We start from the raw sequence: 21618 nt of genomic DNA, 5'->3' as shown, positions 1-21618 counted from the left end.
TAGAAGATTCTGTCCACTCAAAAGTACATATATTTTCTTTCAAAATGCCAGTTATTATAAATACTCCCATTTATTTCCAATTTATGTTTATAAACATTTTCTCTTTCACATTATAAATAATTTATGATTCACTATAGAACAAACATTTCCTCTTTAATTAAAATAACTTATACCAGGATAAAAATATTTGGATTACATTTTCTATCCTCACATATTTAAGGAGAGAAGTCAAAAATGCATTATACAATTGCTATTATTTTCTAAAATATAGGGACAAGATTTCAGTCTTCTAAAACTTTTGAGTTTTGAAATAATTTATAAAATCATAAATTTCTAGCAGAAATATAAAAGAAATAAATATGAACATCCAAAAATTACATATGGAACACTGCAACTGATTATTTCATTAATTAAAGGAAAATGTCAATCGTTTTTGCACATACACCTGATTAAAAGAAATAGAGGGAAAAAGCTGTAGGCGGAAGACAAAAGAAGTTAGCAAAATAAAACAATTAAACAGAAAAGGCTTAGTGTCCCAAAAGCAATAAATTGTTACAGAGAAGAAAAGTACCCCAGTAACCAAGATTATGATGTAGAAGCTTCTCACGTAAGCCGTGCTATGGTGGGGAGAGGATGTGATGCTAAACAACCTCTTGTTCTTAAAGCATTTTTCAAATTAAAATAGAAGTCCTGAGAAAGTTAAAAAATATCAAACAAGATGAGAAGAGCACATTCTATATTCTCTACCTACTCCAAAGATTTGTAGCACACCATTTCAATGGCATACCAACCATATTATTTTATCTATGTATTTTTCATTCTATTTTTATGTGGGGTAGGGCAGTGACAGGCAAAAAAAAAAAGACACAGACTAACCACCAGACATTGGAAAACTATATCTGTAACATTCCATGCATTGGGAGCTCAAGAGCTAGGTTTAACAGGGAAGAGAGTCTCTGAGATGGAGACCAATCTTGTGTGAAAAGCAATGGTCAGAATATTAAAAAAAAATGTATTAATCTCAAAGAAAAAAGACATCTTGACGTGATTTGAAAAGAGCAGGCATAAAGATATTAAGAGATCAATTTCACATTGGGTTCATAAGGCATTTAATGAAATCCTCTGCACTGAAATTAGGATACCTGGACCATTGTGTATACAGGTGAACTGTATGCGAGATCCCTGTGTTGATGCACTAAAAATTTCTGAATAAACACAATTCTGAACAGTTTGTTGGGTATGAGAGATTTGGCATTTAAACCTTTAGATCATGAACCATTCTGGGCAAATGTCACCAAATTATGGCCTTACCAAAAAAATTAAAAGGCATATTCTGTCTCCTGACTAGTTAGTTATATTACTGAAACAGTCATTTTGGAAATGCTTGCCAATTTTTATCGCAGGGAAGTGTGATTAATCAAGTGCCCCAACAATTAAGCAGAGGAAGGTAAAGTTGGTTATTCTTGTTTTATGTTTAATAAATAAATAAACCATCAGAAAACTAGATTATATCGGAAATCCTAAAGGATATCACCTTTTCTCATGACATACAGCCAACAAATAAGGAAGGAGATGAAAATGCTATATTTAGTGAAAGGAATTGGTGCTCTGGTTTCCACTGGCACCACTCACTGAGTGGTTTATATGCTAAAGTCTAAACTCTTCAAAACATGCTAGTCCTGATTACTGAAAGGTTAATGATCTCTTTTTTATGTTTGACAAAGAAACTGGTTAACAAGTATAAGCTAAGAAGTTAGTGGCTGTGACCCATTATTATATAGAAGGTGTATAAAATTTTTCAAATAGTGGTGACAAGTCAAAGGAAGCTGATAACAACTGTAGAGAAAAAGTTCTGTAGGGGTAAGGACATCATTTGAGAGATTAGTATACTCTTTGAATTAAAATAAATTGAGTTTTTAAAAGAATTGTCAAGTTATATTGCTTAGAAGGTCACATAGAGCTGCAAAGGTTTTGTTCAATCTTGAAGAACAAATGAAACACACAAAAGGCAAACACCAGGATTTTTTCAGGAAGGTAAATTTGTGGGCCATAAGTTTAACTGGTGTATTTGGACCACTGTCCTACATCATCTTTATTTGTAGCTATAACATTAAGTGATATATGCAATGGTAATTTTAACTTGGAAATCTCCCCCAAAAAGCCAAGCCTGAGGCAAGGGCTGGCAGTACAGATAGGTTATTCAAAGTAATCTTAGGGACTGAGGGAGTAGGGACTGGAAAGAGTACAAGAGAAGAGAGAAAGCTAAAGTAAGGAGGTACTTTCAAGATGGTCACTGTGGTCAACGGTGGCTCTGTGAGAAGTTCTGGAGAAAGTTCCTCAGAATTGCCACCCAAGAAACAATTCAGGAGCATTTATTCACTGGCTTCCATTCCTGACTGGTCGTGTTGCTCTAAGTGGGGTTACACATTCTCTCACATTCCAGATCTGCATACATACGTACGCCTGGTGGCTCACACAAGCATCACTGGTCCCAGCATTAGAAGAGCTCTGGGGTAAGAGTGTTGGTAGAGCTGTGGTGAGGTGCTTTGTCAAGATACACAATCATGAAATGAACTGAACCAATGAGGCTGAGTAAAAAGTGGATGCAAAGGAAGTGAAGTAGGGAGCAAGGATTATCTAAGTCTTAGCCATGTCCCAAAAAGGGAAGTGACATATTGACATATGGTCAATTCTCCAAGAGTTAAATATGCCTATTTTGAATAAACTTTCCTCTTAAAATTGATTTATATAAAGCTTTAATAGTAATAAAAGGGATTATTTCAAATAGGATGTATACATATGTCTGTGTGTGTATATAAATTCTGCCTATTTGGGGCTGTTGTCTTATTACTGAGCTTTCAGAGCTCTTTGTATATTCTAAGCACATGTGCATTATCTATATGTCTTGCAAATATTTTCTCCTAGTCTATAGCTTGTCTTTTTGCTCTCTTAACAGTATTTTTCAAGAAGGAAAAAAAAAAAAACAAAAAACTGTACATCTCCTATGTGATCTAGCCATTCTAACTCTAGGTATTTTCTGAAAGGAAATGAAAGCATATATTCATATAATAATATTCATATAATGTTCATAGTACCTTATTTATAACAGTAACATCTTGGAAACAACCCACAGGTCCATCATAGGTAAACAAACAATATGTGATTATATTCATACAAAGGAGTACTACTCAGCATAAAAAGAATGAATTATTAGTACATGCTATGACACTGATAAATCTCTAATTATGCTGAGGAAAGAAACCTAACATAGAAAAGTACATAGAATTACATAAAACTCTAGAGAGGAGAGCAGTAGTTGCCTGGGGATCAGGAGGAGGGACAAGAGGGACAAAAGGGGAAGGGGAAACTTGGTTGTTGTGGAAATGTTTATTATCTTGATTGTGGGGTTGACTTCACCCATGTAAACATTTCTCAATGATCACCAGATCATACACGTTAAATACATTCAGCTTAATGTATATCAATTATACCTCAAAAAAAAACTATTTAAATGGAGAAGGAAATGGCAATCCACGCCAGTATTCTTGCCTGGAAAATCTCATGGATGGAGGAGCCTGATGGACCCAGGACATAGTGTCTCAAAGAGTTGGACATGACTATATGACTCAGCATGCACACACCAGGCTGTTTTAAAAAACACTCATCTGATTTCTGGATAGTAATGGCTCTATGTAGCAGTATCTTCTTTGCAACAGATTTGTAGTGTATTTCTCAACATTTAGGAGCTAAACAGTTTACAAAATAGCAATTTACAAAATAGCCAAATTTCTAACACCAAGGACAAAGGCAGAAGAGTAACTGTTCATTAACCCACCATTTAGAGAATAAAGTTTTATCACTTGTATATGTATATATTGAGCAAGGAAGGAGAAAGGATATATATGGGAACTAAGATGTTAGCTATTCCCTCATAACTGTTATTAAATTATGTTAAACTAGGAAAGCACTTAAGCAGAAAAGTGTGAACACTGCCAATCTCAAAATGTAACGCTTATTATCTTTAAAAGCATTTTGTTACTTTTATAATACCTGAAGTGATATAATAATGTCAGTCACTTAACCAGATCTTAGAGTATAATATCTTCATCTTAAGTACTATTATTTCCAGTATTTTAATAATTTTCTCACAGTCCCGGAATGTGATCTTTTGTGCTCTGATGACACTTAAATTAATAGCATAATTTTCTGGTACTTGCAACAGTTGCTTTCCATTCTGATTTTTTTATACTTTCCTATAATACATGCAGATAAATCCTCTAATAATCATTTTTGTCTTTATCTCGGAGGGATTCAAAAAGCTTCAACAGAATAAGGAAATATCAAGAGATTAAACTTTTAGAGAAATTTAATTTTAATATTAATTGCAATATTCCCAATAAGATATCTTTAAAGAGATGATAAATCTCTTAAATATCAGTTCATTTGCTCTTATTTGCAAGCTTCATTGATGTTCTCAACTCTTTCTGTAGGTATAACTAAATCTATTTAATCAAATACTGTTCTCTGGCATATAATCCATACGGCACACATCAACTCTTCTTATAGTTTACTTTTACTATAACTGACCGCTTGCTACTATTCTTAAGACATGTGGAGAGTATATATGCCCAAAATCAAATGAAACATACTCACTCCATGTGTAGCCATTACAGAATGTAGCAACTCTGCTTATAAAAAAGATAAGGGAGACAGGGAAAGAGAAGCAAATAAATTCTGTCAGGTGTATGTTGAAAATATATAGGCACTTCCAATGTAGTCCAAAGCTATCCTATATTGTAGACCATCAAAAAAGAAAAAAAAAAGTAAAGCTAATTAGATGAGGATTCTGGGTAGACTACAAAGTAGAAAGCAAAGTAGGAATCCGTCTCCCCACCTAGACAACAAATGCACTGTCAGAAACTATTCTGGAACTCTCAAGTCCACTGAAGGCTTGCAACTCTGGTCAATTTCAGCTCAGCTTCACAGGGGTTACCCGTCACCCTGCTCCCTGACAGGCAGCTCTGCACACACTACATGAGCACCTTGCACACAGTCTACATGAGTCAGGGTAAGAACAGGATGTGTCCTCCAAATATAACGTGTCTGTGATCTGATGACTGGTTGCCACTTCTCATCTCAGAGGAAAAGACAAAGAAGCAGCTGGATATCGCTGTTGCACTTCCTTCAACTGTTCTTCCTTCACTTCCTTCAATCTCCTGCAAAAGTGACTTGCAGAGTACTGTGAGTCACTGCCCCTTCCCCCCTCTTCATTTTTCTTTTTCCTCTTCTGAGTGTCAGGTATTAAAGACTAACATTCAAAGCAACTCAACTGGGATCAGTGAAATAGGTGAGGAAAATTAAGACCTATAAACTTCCAGTTACAAAATAAATGAGTCATGGGGGTGAAATGTACAATGTGGGGAATATAGTCAATATTATTGTAGTATCTTTGTATGTGGACAGATGGCAAACTAGATTTACAATGGTGATGTTTTTGAAATGTACAGAAATACTGAATCACTGTATATTGTGCACTAGAAATTAACAAAGTGTTGTAGGTCAATTATACTTCAAACAACAAACTCAGAAAAAGAGATCATATTTGTGGTTACTAGAGGAGGGGGCAGGGTGGAGGGTAGAAGAATCAGATGAAGGTGGTCAAAAGGTACAAACTTCCAATTTCAGTTATAGTAAATACTAGAGATGTAATATACATGATTGATATAAGTAACACTTGTATATGAAACTTGTTAAAAGTAAATTCTAAAAGTTCTCATCACAAGAAAAAATAATTTTTGCCTTTTTTTTATCTATATGAGATGGACAGTCACTAAACTTATTCTGCTATTCATTTCATGATGCATATACGTCAAATCAATATGCTGTACAGCTCACACTTACCCAGTGCAATATGTCAACTGTATTGCAACACAACTGAAAGAAAAAAAAGGCAACTCCCATTACAGGAAAATTTAGGAAGTCACTCTGCATGCCCAGGGAAAGGTACAGGCTCAAAAAAGACCCTAAGTTTATACCTCAGGCTGATCCTGGACAAGAAGATGGCCTACAACAATCAAGAACACACACGCACACATACACACACACACACACACAAATTGACAAAAAACAGGAGAGAATTTGATCTTTCCTCCCTGGGGAGAGGGGACAATCCAATTTCTATAGTTACCACATTATATGATTAAAATTTCCAGTTTTCAACAACAACAAAATCACAGGGCATCAAAAACAAAACAAAGTGTAGCCCTGACTCAAAGGAAAAACATAAATTAACAGAAAAAACAAACAGCTCCCAAAAATAGACCTGAGAGTATCTCCACTAGACAAAAAAGTTGAAACAACTGATACATATGCTTTAAAGTAACATGTAGAGAACCAATGTATAAAAAATACAGAAAAAGAAAACCTTGAAAAAAACATAAAAAGAAAATAACAATAACTAAAATGAAAAATTCACTAAGAGAATCCAAAGATGAGTTTGAACAGACAAAAAAAAATCTGTGAAAATAAAGACAGGACAACAGAAGTTACTATGTCTGAGAAGTAGGAAGAAAAAAGATGGAAGAAAAGTGCACAGAGTTTAAGGAGACTGTACAACACCATCAAGTTAACCAATATGTGGATTGTGGGATCCCAGAAGAAGAAGAGAAAATGGCAGAAAGAATAATTGAAGAAATAATGACTAAAAAATCCCCAAATCTGGTGACGTACATAAATATACACATCAAAGAAGCTCAATGAACTCCAAGAGATCCAGAAAAGACACATTAAAATCAAGCTTTCAAAAGACAGCCTTCAAAGAGACTGAGATGTGACTCATCACATACAAGGGATTCTCAAAAACTATCAGCAGATTTCTCATCAGAAATTTGATGAGCAGAAAACAGGGGGTGATATATTCAAAGTGCTAAAATTTTTTTTAAATTCACAAAAAATCCTAAAGCTGGCAAAATTACCCATCAATGTAGTGAGAAATGAAGCCATTCCCAGATACACAAAAGGAGTCTGCTACCATTAGACCTGTCCTTTAAGGAATGTTAAAAAAAAAAAGTCTTGTGAGTGGAAATGAAAGGACACTAGACAGTAACATGAGCCCTATGAGGATTTAAAGATCTCGGTAAAGGTAAGTACATGAGGCAAATAATAAAAGCAGTATTATTATAAAAATGATTGTTAACCCCACTCCTTCTTTAGTACATGATTTAAGAGTTTAACGTATGTTTTAAAACTAAGAATTATTCTACTCAAAGCTAATGTAACAGGAACTTTGGTTTGTAACTTCACACTTCATTTCCTACATAATTTAAGAGACAAATGCATTTAAAAGAATTATTAGTTTATGGTTTTGAACACATGCTATGTAAATATGTAATTTTTGACAACTGATAAGGGTCAGTATAGAGCTGTAAAGGACCAAAGTTTGTGTATTATTGAAGTTAAGCTGGTATAAATCAGAGGATTATAACTTCAGGATGTTAAATGTAATCCTAACAGTAACCATAGAGGAAATATAGAATATCCAGGACAATATATGACAAAAGGAATTTAAATGTTTAACCTCCAAAAAAATCAATTGAACTCTAAAGCAAAATGACAGGTTAAGTGCCTCCTTATCAGTATTAAACTATAAATGTAAATGGATTGAACTCTCTAATCAAAAGACATATTGGCAGGGTGGGTATACAACTACATGCTATCAATAACATTCTCACTTTAGATCCACAGACACAAATGAGCTGAAACTGAAAAAATGAAAAAAGATACTCCATGTAAACAATCACCAAAAGAAACAGGAGTGGCTATACTAATATGAGACAAAATAGACTTTAAATCAAAATAGATTATAAGAAACAAAGAAGAATATTATGTATTAATAAAAGGTTCTATTCAGCACAAATTTATAAGAATTACAAACTTTCATGCAGCTCATAACAGCCATCAAAACATGAAACAAAAATTAATAGAACTGAAGAGAAATAGTTGTACAATAATATTTGGGAGACATCCATACCCTGCTCTCAATAACAGAACAACCAGAAAGATAAATAAGGAAACAGAGTACTTGAGCAACACAACAAACCAACAAGATCTAACAGACATATATTGAATATTCCACACAGTAACAAAAGTACATATTTCCCAAATGCACATGGAATATTTTCCAGAACATATCATGTTCCAAGCTATAAAACAGATATGAACACATCTGAAAAAACAGACACCATATAAAGTATCTTTTCCAACCACAACTGAATGTAGTTATAAATCAGTAATAGAAAACTGGAAAACTCACAAATTTATGGAAATTGAACAACATACTCTTGATCAATGGATCAAATAAGAAATCACAGTGTAATCAGAAAATTGACTATTGTTGTTGTTTACACCAAGGACTGTAGCCCACCAGGCTTCTCTGTCTGTGGAATTTCCCAGGCAAGAATACTGGAGTGGGTTGCTATTTCCTTCTGGAGGAGATTTTCCTGACCCATGGATCGAACCCACGTCTCCTGAATTGGCTGGCAGATTCTTTACCACTGAGCCAAGGGAAGCCCGATTAGAAAAAAGAGACAAAAAATGAAAACACAGCATTTAAAACTTACAGAATGTAGCAAAAGTAGTAGTAAAGAGGATATTTATAGTTATAAATACATACATTAAAAAACAAGAAAAAGTTCATCATCAACAACCTAACTTTACAACTAAAGAACCAAACTAAACTCAAAGCTAGCAGAAAGAAAGGATTAGAGAAGAGATACGTAAAATAGAGCATGAAAGACAACAGAAAAATCAATGAAACCAAAGGCTGATTCTTTTAAAAGTTCAAAAAGTAGACAAATTTTTAGATAAATTGACTAAGAAAAAAAGAGAATTCAAATTATTAGAATCAAATATCAGTAGGGATATTACTACCATTCTACAAAAACAGGAATTATAAGACAGAAAAACTTCATGAAGTTTTATGAAAAAATTTCATGAAATTTTATGAAAAAATTGCATAGCCTTGATGAATAAATTCCTAGAAACACAAAACTTTCCAAGATTAAACCACAAATAAATAGAGAATCTGAATAGAATAATGAGGAGTAAGGAGACTGAATCAGTATTCAAAAGATCTCAACAGAGAAGTCCTGGACTTGATAGTGTCATCGATGAATTATACCAAACATTTTAAAGAACTTAACAAAATATCATCAACCTCAGATATGCAGATGATACCACTCTAATGGCAGAAAGCAAAGAGGAACTAAAGAGCCTCTTGATGAGGGTGAAAAGACGAGACTGAAAAAGCTGGCTTAAAACTCAACATTCAAAAAACTAAGATCATGGCATCCAGTCTTATCACTTCATGGTAGACAGAAGGGAAAAGTGGACACAATGACAGATTTCATTTTCTTAGGCTCCAAAATCACTGTGGACAGTGATTGCAGAAGATATTTGCTCTTTGGAAGGAAATGTATGACAAAGTTAGCATATTAAAAAGCAAAGACATCAGTCTTCTGACAAAGGTCCATATAGTCAAAGCTATGGTTTTTCTAGTAGTCATGTACATATGTGAGACTTGGACCATAAGGCTGAGCGCCAGAGACTGATGCTTTCAAAATATGGTGCTAGAGAGACTCCTGAGAGTCCCTTGGACAGGAAGGAGATCTAACCAGTCAATCCCAAAGGAAATCAGCCCTGAATATTCATTGGAAGGACTGATGCTGAAGCTGAAGCTCCAATACTTTCGACCACCTGATGCAAAGAACTGACTCACTGGAAAAGACCCTGGTCCTGGGAAAGATTGAGGGTGGGGGGAAGAAGACGGTGACACAAGATGAGATGGTTAGGTGGCATCACCGACTCAATGGACATAATTTGAGCAAACTCTGGAAGATAGTGAAAGACAGGGAAGCCTTGAGTGCTGCAGTCCTGGGGTCACAAAGAGTTGGACTTGACTTATTGACTGAACGACAACCACAACCACCAATACTTCTCAGACTTCTCCAAAAAAACTGATAAGGGTAAAATACTTTCTAACTAATTTTTAGGTAAGTATAAAGAGGCTGTCTTTCAGTCAGTTCAGTCACTCAGTCACGTCCGACTCTTTGCAACCCATGAATTGCAGCAGGCCAGGTCTCCCTGTCCATCACCAACTCCTGGAGTTCACTCAAACTCATGTCCATTGAGTCGGTGATGCCATCCAGCCATCTCATCCTCTGTCGTCCCCTTCTCCTGCCCCCAATCCCTCCCAGCATCAGAGTCTTTTCCAATGAGTCAACTCTTCACATGAGATGGCCAAAGTGTTGTAGTTTCAGCTTTAGCATCAGTCCTTCCAAAGAACACCCAGGACTGACCTCCTTTAGAATGGACTAGTTGGATCTCCTTGCAGTCCAAGGGACACTCAAGAGTCCTCTCCAACACCACAGTTCAAAAGCATCGATTCTTCGGCACTCAGCTTTCTTCACAGTCCAACTCTCACATCCATACACGACCACTGGAAAAACCATAGCCTTGACTAGATGGACTTTTGTTGGCAAAGTAATGTCTCTGCTTTTTAATATGCCATCTAGGTTGGTTATAACTTTCCTTCCAAGGAGTAAGCGTCTTTTAATTTCATGGCTGCAGTCACCATCTACAGTGACTTTAGAGCCCCCAAAAATAAAGTCTGACACTGTTTCCACTGTTTCCCCATCTATTTCCCATGAAGTGATGGGACCAGATGCCATGATCTTCGGTTTCTGAATGTTGAGCTTAAGCCAACTTTTTCACTCTCCTCTTTCACTTTCATCAAGAGGCTCTTTAGTTCCTCTTCACTTTCTGCCATAAGGGTGGTGTCATCTGCATATCTGAGGTTATTGATATTTCTCCCAGAAATCTTGATTCCAGCTTGTGCTTCTTCCAGCCCAGCGTTTCTCATGATGTACTCTGCATATAAGTTAAATAAGCAGGGTGACAATATACAGCCTTGACGTACTCCTTTTCCTATTTGGAACCAGTCTGTTGTTACATGTCCAGTTCTAACTCTTGCTTCCTGACCTGCATATAGGTTTCTCAAGAGGCAGGTCATGTGGTCTGGCATGCCCATCTCTTTCAGAATTTTCCACAGTTTATTGTGATCCACACAGTCAAAGGCTTTGGCATAGTCAATAAAGCAGAAATAGATATTTTTCTGGAACTCTGTTGCTTTTTCAATGATCCAGCAGATGTTGGCAATTTGATCTCTGGTTCCCCTGCCTTTTCTAAAACCAGCTTGAACATCTGGAAGTTCACAGTTCATGTATTGCTGAAGCCTGGCTTGGAGAATTTTGAGCATTACTTTACTAGCATGTGAGATGAGTGCCATTGTGCGGTAGTTTGAGCATTCTTTGGCATTGCCTTTCTTTGGGATTGGAATGAAAACTGACCTTTTCCAATCCTGTGGCCACTGCTGAGTTTTCCAAATTTGCTGGCATATTGAGTGAGGCTATCTTTACTCTGATACTAAAGCCCCAAGAAAACTAAAAACCATGATACCTTTTGAATACTGATAGAAGAAAAATCCTCAACAAAATACCAAATTTAGCAGCATATCAAAAATATTACACACAGAGATCAGGTAGGATTTACTCCTGGAATACAAAAATGGCTCAAAATATGAAAATCAATAAAATGTAGAACACTATACTAATGGAATGAAAAAAAAATCCATTTAATCATCTGAACTGACCCAGAAAAAAAATTGACAATATTTAACACCTTCTCATGATAAAAACTCAACAAAGATCAAAGAAAATTACTGCAACAAAATAAAAGCCATATTATAAAAAAGAACAGCAGACATCATACTCAATGCTCAAAGAGTGAAAGCTTTTCCTCTAAGATCAAGAACAAAGCAAGGATACCTACTTTCATCACTTCTATTCAACACAGTACTGGAAGTTCTAGGTAGATCAATTAGGCAAGAAAAAGAAATTAAAGCATCCAAATAAAGGAAGAAGTAAAATTATCCTTGCTTGCAGATGATATAAACTTACAGGCAAAAAATCCTAAATACCGCCCCCTGCCAAATTGTAGGACTAAGAAGTTAATTCAGCAAAGGGCCAGGATACCTCTTTGACCACTAGTTACATTTCCAAACACCAACAATAAACAACCCAAAAAAGAAATTAAGAAAACAATTCCACTTACAATATCATCAAAAAACAAAACAAAAAAAGCCTTAGTAATTAACCAAGAAGGTTAAGGACATAAAATGAAAACACAAATGGTTATATCACTCCTGATAAAAATTAACAAGACATCAATAAAAGGAATCTCAACCCACATTCATGAACTGGAAGACAATGCAATCCTTATCAAAATCCCAATGACATTTTTGGGGGGCACAAACAGAAAACCCCATCTTAAAACTCATAGTATCTTAGGAAACCCTGGATAGCCATACAATCTTGAAAAAGAATAACAAACACGGAGGAAAAAAGTGGAAAGAACAAAGTGGAAATCACATTTTCTGATTTCAAAACTTCCTATAAAGCTACAGGAATCAAAACAATGTGGTCCTAGCATACAGACAGATAAAATACAAAGGGAGCAGGAGAAAGCCTAGAAATATACACTCATATACATGATCAAATGATTTCTGACAAAGTGTCAAGGTCATTCAATGAGAAAAGAACAATCTTTTCAACTAATGGAGCTAGGAAAACTGGATATCAATATGCAAAATAATTAAGTTGGCCCCTTATCTAGTACCATATACAAAAAGTGACTTAAAATGGATCAAAGACATAGATTTAAGAGCTGTTTAAGTATAAAACTCTCAGAAAAAACACAGGAGGGCAGAAGCTCTATGACACTGGATCAGGCAATGATTTCTTCAGTATAGAACCAAGGGCACTGGCAACAACAGGAAAAGTTAGACTTGATGAAAATTTAAAATTTTTGTGCATCAAAAGACAACAGCAACAGAGTAAAAGGCAACACACAGAATGGGAGAAACACTTGCAAATCATGTATGTGATAAAGGATAAATATCTAGAATATATCAGATCAGATCAGATCAGTCACTCAGTTGTGTCCAACTCTGCGACCCCATGAATCGCAGCACACCAGGCCTCCCTGTCCATCATCAACTCTCGGAGTTCACTGAGACTCACATCCATTGAGTCAGTGATGCCATCCAGCCATCTCATCCTCTGTCGTCCCCTTCTCCTCCTGCCCCCAATCCCTCCCAGCATCAGTCTTTTCCAATGAGTCAACTCTTCACATGAGGTGGCCAAAGTACTGGAGTTTCAGCTTTAGCATCATTCCTTCCAAAGAAATCCCAGGGTTGATGTCCTTCAGAATGGACTGGTTGGATCTCCTTGCAGTCCAAGGGACTCTCAAGAGTTTTCTCCAACACCACAGTTCAAAAGCATCAATTCTTTGGCGCTCAGCCTTCTTCATAGTCCAACTCTCACATCCATACATGACCACAGGAAAAACCATAGCCTTGACTAGACGAACCTTTGTTGGCAAAGTAATGTCTCTGCTTTTGAATATAGAGAACTCTTAAAACTCAACAACAAAAACAACCTATTTTAAAAAGAATACATTTGAATCAGTTCTAATGAGGTGGATGAAACTGGAAACCTATTACACAGAGTGAAGTAAGCCAGAAAGAAAAACACCAATACAGTATACTAACACATATATATGGAATTTAGAAAGATGGTAACAAAAACCCTGTATATGAGACAGCAAAAGAGACACTGATGTATAGAACAGTCTTTTGGACTCTGTGGGAGAGGGAGAGGGTGGGATGATTTGGGAGAATGGCATTGAAATATGTATAATATATATGAAACGAGTCGCCAGTCCAGGTTCGATGCACAATACTGGATGCTTGGGGCTGGTGCATGGGGACAACCCAGAGGGATGGTATGGGGAGGGAGGAGGGAGGAGGGTTCAGGATGGGGAACACATGTACACCTGTGGCAGATTAATTTTGATATATGGCAAAACCAATACAATATTGTAAAGTTAAAAAATAAAATTAAAAAAAAAATAAACTGGGCAAAGCGCTGACTAAGACATTTATCCAAAGAAGATACAGAAATGGCCAATAAGTACATGAAAAGACACTCAATATCTCTTAGGGAAATGCAAGTCAAAACTGTTATAAGATCATTTCACTCACACTCATTAACAGAAAGTAAGTGTTTAGGAGGATGTGGAGAAACTGAAACTCTTGTACACTGTTGTAGGAATGTAAAATGGTACAGGAGCTCTGGAAAGCAGTATAGCAGTTTCTCAAAAAATTAAAGATAAAATTACCAATTAATTATTGGTAATTTAGTTACCAATTAAAAGTGGGAACTCATAGAGCTATATATGCACATCCATGTTCACTTGCAGAATTATTCCCATGAGCTAAAATGTGAAAGCAATTTAAGTCCATCAGTGGAGGAAGGATAAACAAAATGTGGTTATATACATGTAATGGCATATTTTCAATCTTAAAAAGGAAGGAAATTCTGACATATGCTACAACTTGTATGAACCTTGAGCATATTATGCTCAGTGAAATAAGCCAGTCAAAAAAGACAAATGCGGCATGATTCCACTTACGTAAGGTACTTAGCATAGTCAAACTATAGAGTTAGAAACTAGAATGGTGGCTGCTAGACACTGGTGAAGAGGAGAAGGGGAGTTACTGTTTAATGGGTATAGTGTTTCAGTTTTACAAGATTTGAAAAGAGTTCTGGAGATGAATGGTAGTAAAGGTCACCAACAACTTGATGAATGTATTTTATACCATTGAACTGCACCTTTAAAAATGGTTAAGATAGTAAATTTTGTGTATCTTATCACAACTTTAAAAAATAATAAAGATGCTAAGAATGCCAGGATAGGCCTACAATACCATGGCAGCCTGAGCCTGACTGATGAACAAACCCCTGTAGCTGTTTATCCATTTATATCTCTCAGATTGTTAACTCTGAGAAAAACCACGTCTTGTACAATGCTATTTAAGACCCCTTACTATTTGGTTCAAATACATTTCTAATATTCTGTGTTAACTGTTTTTAACTTCCTTTACTTTGTATTAAAATAAAGTTCTACATAATAAAAAAAAATTAAGCCAATCAGAAAAAAGCAAACTAGTCTAGCTTTTTGTTCTAGGTAGGACATACCACAAAAAGGTTCTACTCTACCCTCATCAAAAAGTTGACTATATCTAATTGTTGTTATTCACACTAAAAACAACAAAATAAGGAAATAAATGTTCACAAAAATCTTTGCTTTCAAGAAGGTCAAGACTAATAAAATGTGTGTGTTGCTGGCTATCAATGTTACCTTCACAGCCAGAGCCAGGGAACTATATGCTAACAGGAACATCACTTAAAAAAAAAGAAAAAAAATACTGTTCCATTGCCTCTGCTACCTACCAACTCCAAAATTCTGGTTTGCTTCATTATATCCATCTGCTAAGTTAGTTTGGCTTCTCATATTCAACATTTTTTTTTAAGCACAAAAAGAGGATAAGAGTAGGTATATATAGCTGAGAGTATTAATCAGTGATTCTAGCAGATCATACTTGAATCAGCATCTTTCATATTTGAATTATCATTTCTGTCTTCTGTCTACTGGAACTCTATTTTCAATACGGGTATCTGTTCTTCCAAATGGATGGCTTAAAACACACACGCACATATATACCAATATTCACATATTTTAAAATAGCCCTTGGATTAAAAAAAAAAAAAGTACAAAGACATAGTATATTAATTTGCTAGAGTCCCTGACAGTGACAAAATATGAGGTAGAGAATGTTAAAAAATTGTGTTTGTGTTGAAATAAAATTGCTTTCCTGATAAGCTAAGACAATCCTTTTTATCCAAAAGCATTTTAAAATATAAATCACAATGTTAAGAAGCCATTTGGAGACTGATACTTATGTATTTTCTTTTACCTAGGACACTTGCTATATAAGAATATTTTATTGGTTTCCTCCAAACTATAGTCCAAGTATTAGTAATACATTAACCAGCACACTGTAAGACCAAACAGTATTTCTCAATATTTCTGTTGAGAAATATTGTTACAATGTATATATATATTACTTGGTTTATGTTATGTTAGTTTGTTACTTATGTTACAATGTATATACAGTCATCTACCACAACCAGAGAGCCTGGTGAGGATGGTGGTTGTTTTGCATTAATCATCTCTATTTCATTTTTCAACACCAGAATACTTCCTGACTATTGCATATAAATAGAAATACTGTCTTTATAGAGTATATGTAGCTCAACATACAAAGAGAGAGATACCAATTACTTGTCACACATGGATGTGGGTGTGTTTATACAATTATACAACATAATGTAAATGTATATTGAAAGCGGCTTATAGACTGCTGCTGCTTGCCCAGCAGTGTTGGTCCACTCTTGCCATAAGGGAGCATCTTCTGTTTGCTCAGTAACTTTTGTAGGCAGAAGGCTAAATAAGAGAGTCTTCTTCAACAAATCAATCAAAAAGACCTAAAATATTGACATCTGGGGTAATCTATTCTGAGATCTACTCAGGTGATTCTACAATGAGGTTCACAATTGACAAGCCCCCAGTCATGTACTTAGAGCCTTCAAGTAGTTTATAATAGCTGACTTTTAATCACGAGCAAATAACCACAGACGGTAAGAAAAAGCAACTCAAGGAAACAGAAACTATTCAGATGGGAAAAAAGATATATTATTATTAGTATCTCTGGGGACAAAAGAAGATATATCAATGAAGTAAACTCTTAGAAATTAACATGACTGTATTAAAAAAAAAAAAAACTCAGAAGGAAGGTTACCAGAAAACATTGATGAAATTTACCAGAAAGTAAAGCTAATAGGAAACCCCATGTAGATGATTAAGAGTAGATTTAGACAACTGATGGAAAATTGTGGATTGAATGAGTTTTAAATACACAGAAAACTAAGAAAATGAAATAGACCATTGTTAATTAACTCTGCTGCTGCTGCTAAGTTGCTTCAGTCATGTCCGACTCTGTGCGACCCCATAGACGGCAGCCCACTAGGCTCCCTCATCCCTGGGATTCTCCAGGCAAGAGTACTGGAGTGGGTTGCCATTTCCTTCTCCAATGCATGAAAGTGAAAAGTGAAAGTGAAGTTGCTCAGTCGTGTCCAACTCTTAGCGACCCCATGGACTGCAGCCTACCAGGCTCTTCCGGCCATGGGATTTTCCAAGCAAGAGTACTGGAGTGGGGTGCCATCGCCTTCTCCGATTGTTAACTCTAGGTGGTAACAAAAACTGGGGCAACAAAGGAAAAATAATATTGAATACTAATTAACTACATGGTTTATCTGTGCGTGAAAGTGAAGTCGCTCAGTCGTGTCGGACTCTTTGCAACCCTGTGGACTGTAGCCCACCAGGCTCCTCCACCCATGGGATTCTCCAGGCAAGAATACTGGAGTGGGTTGCCATTTCCTTCTCCAGGGGATCTTCCCGACCCAGGGATCGAACCCAGGTCTCCCACATCGCAGGCAGACGCTTTAACCTCTGAGCCACCAAGAAAGCTTATCTCTGCATAGTATACGTATATGCTCACCATAATAATGTAAACAGAATATTGATAATCAAAATTACAAGATAACCATCTGAGAAGAAAAAGAACACAGGAAGTATTTATATGTGTTTGGAGTGGGGGAAAGGCAGAAGAAATAACAAAATGAAATAGCAAATTCCTCATTATCTACAGTGGGAAGTTAACAGATAATGGCCAAACCAAACCAACAAAAGGTAGTATAATTACAAGAGCATGTAATAATACAAATTACATTGTAACACCAAAAGGATCAGCTAGCAATTAAAAATGGTTGGCCCTGGAGAGGGAGAAAAAGGTGGGAAGGATGCTAGGTCATGCTGTTTTGTCTGAAAAGAAAACAAACAACAGCAACAAAAAAAAAACCTTGTAAATCTAACTCTTTAAACTATGTTCATATACTACTTTTATTAGAGTATACACTTTTTAAAAAATCAATAGCTTTCCCTATTATAAACTAGAAAACATGATTTTAAAAAAAGACCAAATAGGCAACAGCAACAAAAACTATACTATAAGTAGGAATAAACTCAACAAAAATGTACAAGATGTGGATTAAGTAACTATAGCTACTTAACTGGGGGACCTAAATAAATGTAGAGATAATCAGTTCCTAGACTGTGAATATATTAGTTCTTAATTGTATGGATAAATGTAAACCCGATTATAACTAAAAACTAAATTATCCTAAAGATTATCTGGAATAATAAATGCACGGCATTATCAATAATATTTCCAAAAAATGAAATATTTTGTTAAGTGATAAGCACAGGTTCAGATTAACCAGTGACATCCCAACTCTATAAATGAAGGCATTAAAGGTGATTTCACATTTTTAAAATTTTGCTTGCTTTTATTTTCTCTTTTTTTTAGAATCAGTGTAGGGGTACTTTTAAAATACATGTTATTTTTGAAAAAGAAAGAGAAGCAGTTAGCAAGTTACTGAGTTCAATAGGATACCATATCACACAGGTCAATCACATCACATAGTCTCAATAATGAACTAAGTTTCTTTGTTATGATTCCGTTGATGTCTTTTTATCCATACCACTGTAGCAACAATAAGATGGCCAAGAAACCAAAAGTATATTTAATTAACCAATTAAAGACTGAACAAAAATCCAGTTGTATGAGTTCCCCAACAAGGACAGCAGAGAAAAAATGGAAAGAAAGATAATCCAGTAGATCAAAAAAGCAGAGTATCTTTAGGATCCATACAGTATGATACTGAGTGTTTTCTCCATCTATCATTCCATTTGTTTTAAACCAGCTGAGCGCCAAAGAATTGATGCTTTTGAACTGTGGTGTTGGAGAAGACTCTTGAGAGTCCCTTGGACTGCAAGGAGATCCAACCAGTCCATTCTGAAGGAGATCAGCCCTGGGATTTCTTTGGAAGGAATGATGCTAAAGCTGAAACTACAACACTTTGGCCACCTCATGCAAAGAGTTGACTCATTGGAAAAGACTCTGATGCTGGGAGGGATTGGGGGCAGGAGGAGAAGGGGATGACAGAGGATGACATGGCTGCATGGCATCACTGACTGGATGGACATGAGTTTGGGTGAACTCCGGGAGTTGGTGATGGACAGGGAGGCCTGGCGTGCTGTGATTCATGGGGTCGCAAAGAGTCGGACACGACTGAGCGACTGATCTAATCTGAAATTTATTTTCTTAACATCTCTTACAAAAAGTTCACTATTTCCATATACATACGAACTGAGGCAAAGAACAGCCTTGTGATTTGTTTGAGATTATACAATTAAGTCAATGGCTGAACTGTAAACAGAACCAAGGATACCCAACTGCTAGTTTGTTGCTCTAACTAATGGATCATGCTCACTGCTATGTAATAGGACTGTTTTCCTTTAATTACAATTTCTTCATTCACCATTAGATTATCAGCCACAGGCTTTATCATTAGTTTTGCTCTTCTTATATTTATGGCATTACTCCCAAGAATATGATATTTACATGACAAAAAAATATAATGACCACTGTTTACTATATCATATCCAACCTCTGAAAATTCCAGTCAGCATGACGAGGCTAGTGCACTGAAGCCTACACTTAATGGCATATTTACAGATAAAGGTACAACTTTAGCATCTATTTTGGGTTGATCAGCGACTTGGAGAAAAGTAATTTTGTTTTTACAGAATCACTAATGTCAATGCATGTAAAATCTTACATTAGAGCATCCTATGGTCTTATCAGTCAACATTATTCATATATATGATCTAGATATACAAGTCCAAAGGGCAGCAGATTAGATACATTTTAGAGAGTTTGTGATGTTGGGAAGTAGAATAAGATAAAAATCGTGACATGCTCTTACATTCCTACGCTGAAATCTATAAAAGAAAACTGACTGGGTAAACGAAGTAAATATGTGAGAAGAGGTGTGCAGTCACTTGTCTTTGAGAAGCACTTTGTTTCTTTGGCACATAGCGCGGCAGCAGTAGAAGCAGCAGCCTTGCCCTTGGTGCTCATTTCTTCCCACTCTAAATGCCTCCTCGGAGCCAGAATACACTGGCTGTTGCTGATCATGCTGTGAGACACCTGCACTGGCTACTAGGCTTGTCATGACGCACAAAACCCCACCATCTTCAGCTTGACATTGTGCAAGTTATAATTATTCATCCAAATGGATATGTCAGAGCAGCAGCAGCAGACCTCTCATCAGAGCAAAAGAAAAATACATCAAAACATTATCAACCCAGCAGGAAGACAGGGACCATAAGGAAAATTACCCATTTTTAATATGGATGCCACAAAGTCATGCCTATTATTTTACAGAAGAAAGGAAAATAAAGAGCTTCCAAGTTTAAAGTCCAGAAACACTGAATCCAAATAGGAAATGTACAAAAAGGAGACAGGGAATTTTTTAAAATCAATTATCTGGCACCTGTTTACAATCTTTTAAATGTAAGTTTGCCGTTAGACTACAATACTACAATTCTTTAAGAACCACAACTGTTTAAAAATTGTTTTAAAAAAGGGAAAAGATAGTAATTCTCACAAGCAGAATTGTTTCCAATAGGTCAATGAAAAAAGATCACACACAGCAAAGAAGTTTGATGTTGCTTCACACTTTCAAACATAAACTAACACTGCCAACACTTTCATCATGTCTAAAACACTCAAGAGTTCATCTGGAAATAGCAGCAAAATGCTTAACAATGTACAGCTAAACTCTAACAATGGACAATTTTAGTAGTACATGGAAAAGAAAAATAAAATCAGACCTCCACAAATGAAGATACATCCAAATTTTATAAGCATATGTAAAAAAGGCAAGTGTAAATATAATTCCTATCTCATATTTAAATGTGAAGAAAGTATAACTTTTACAATAAACTTTCAATGAATATCTTTTTAAAACAAGATACAAAAAATTTTCTCATTCAAGACACATAAAGCAGAAATCACAACGAAGAGACTGATAAATGTGACCACATTGAATATTAAACTTCTGATTGACAAAATATATCAAAGTTAAAAAGCATGCCACAGGGATAAGACACTTATATCCCATATAACCAATACATAATTAGTATCCAAAGTACGTAAGGATTGCTTATAATAAAAGACAAAAAGTAGGCAAAGATTATAAACACAACAATAAAGAGTATCAGTTCTTGATAGCAATTAGGATCAGAGTAAAATCAGAATGACTTAGAAAGGGTGTGGGAAAGTAGAAATTACTATGCATTGCTGGGTAGGAGTATAAAGCTATACAACAAATTTGGGAAAATAACTTGGCAATGTTTAGTAATCTCAAAGAGGTACACTCCTTACAATCCAGCATTTCCACTTCAAAGCATAAACCATTCTAAAAGTGTCACATGTATAAAAGGAAACATAGAAAGATGTTTACAGCAGCACTCTTTAGTAAGAAATTGTGCAAGAAATTATGATCAACCACATCATTAGGACACTGAATAAACTAACTGGTGGATTCATATAATGAAATGATATAAAGCACTTAAAATGTACTATACAGGCACAGATCACGGGTGAATCTCAGAAACAACGTTGTTTAAAAA

The 21618-nt window shown here is 35.6% G+C and overlaps 2 protein-coding genes across 16 annotated transcripts in view; one reads left to right on the top strand and one right to left on the bottom strand.

The window, feature by feature from the left end:
- Positions 1-20399, top strand: part of VRK2 (VRK serine/threonine kinase 2) — a 139174-nt gene extending 118775 nt beyond the window's left edge. Inside the window, exon 14 of the mRNA XM_086323762.1 lies at positions 18843-20399. Coding sequence (XP_086179888.1) covers positions 18843-18896 — 54 coding nt within the window. The 3' untranslated portion in view covers positions 18897-20399. The remainder of the gene's footprint in view (positions 1-18842) is intronic.
- The window catches only part of FANCL (FA complementation group L), a 94595-nt gene that overhangs the window by 10307 nt on the left and 62670 nt on the right, over positions 1-21618 (bottom strand). Inside the window, exon 8 of one of the 15 annotated variants that reach the window (XM_086323778.1) lies at positions 19217-20245. The exons of the other annotated variants lie outside the window; for them this stretch is intronic. Coding sequence (XP_086179904.1) covers positions 20153-20245 — 93 coding nt within the window. The 3' untranslated portion in view covers positions 19217-20152. Of the gene's footprint in view, positions 1-19216; positions 20246-21618 lie in introns of those variants that run through there. 15 annotated transcript variants of the gene reach the window in all.

This window comes from Bos grunniens, chromosome 11, assembly GCF_055505025.1.
Source record: "Bos grunniens cultivar Pamir isolate PY7600 chromosome 11, Bosgru_T2T1.0, whole genome shotgun sequence".
In the NCBI taxonomy this organism is placed as follows: domain Eukaryota; kingdom Metazoa; phylum Chordata; class Mammalia; order Artiodactyla; family Bovidae; genus Bos; species Bos grunniens.
The sequence above is the reverse complement of the archived record's forward strand: the minus strand, read 5'-3'. Positions and strand labels throughout refer to the sequence as shown.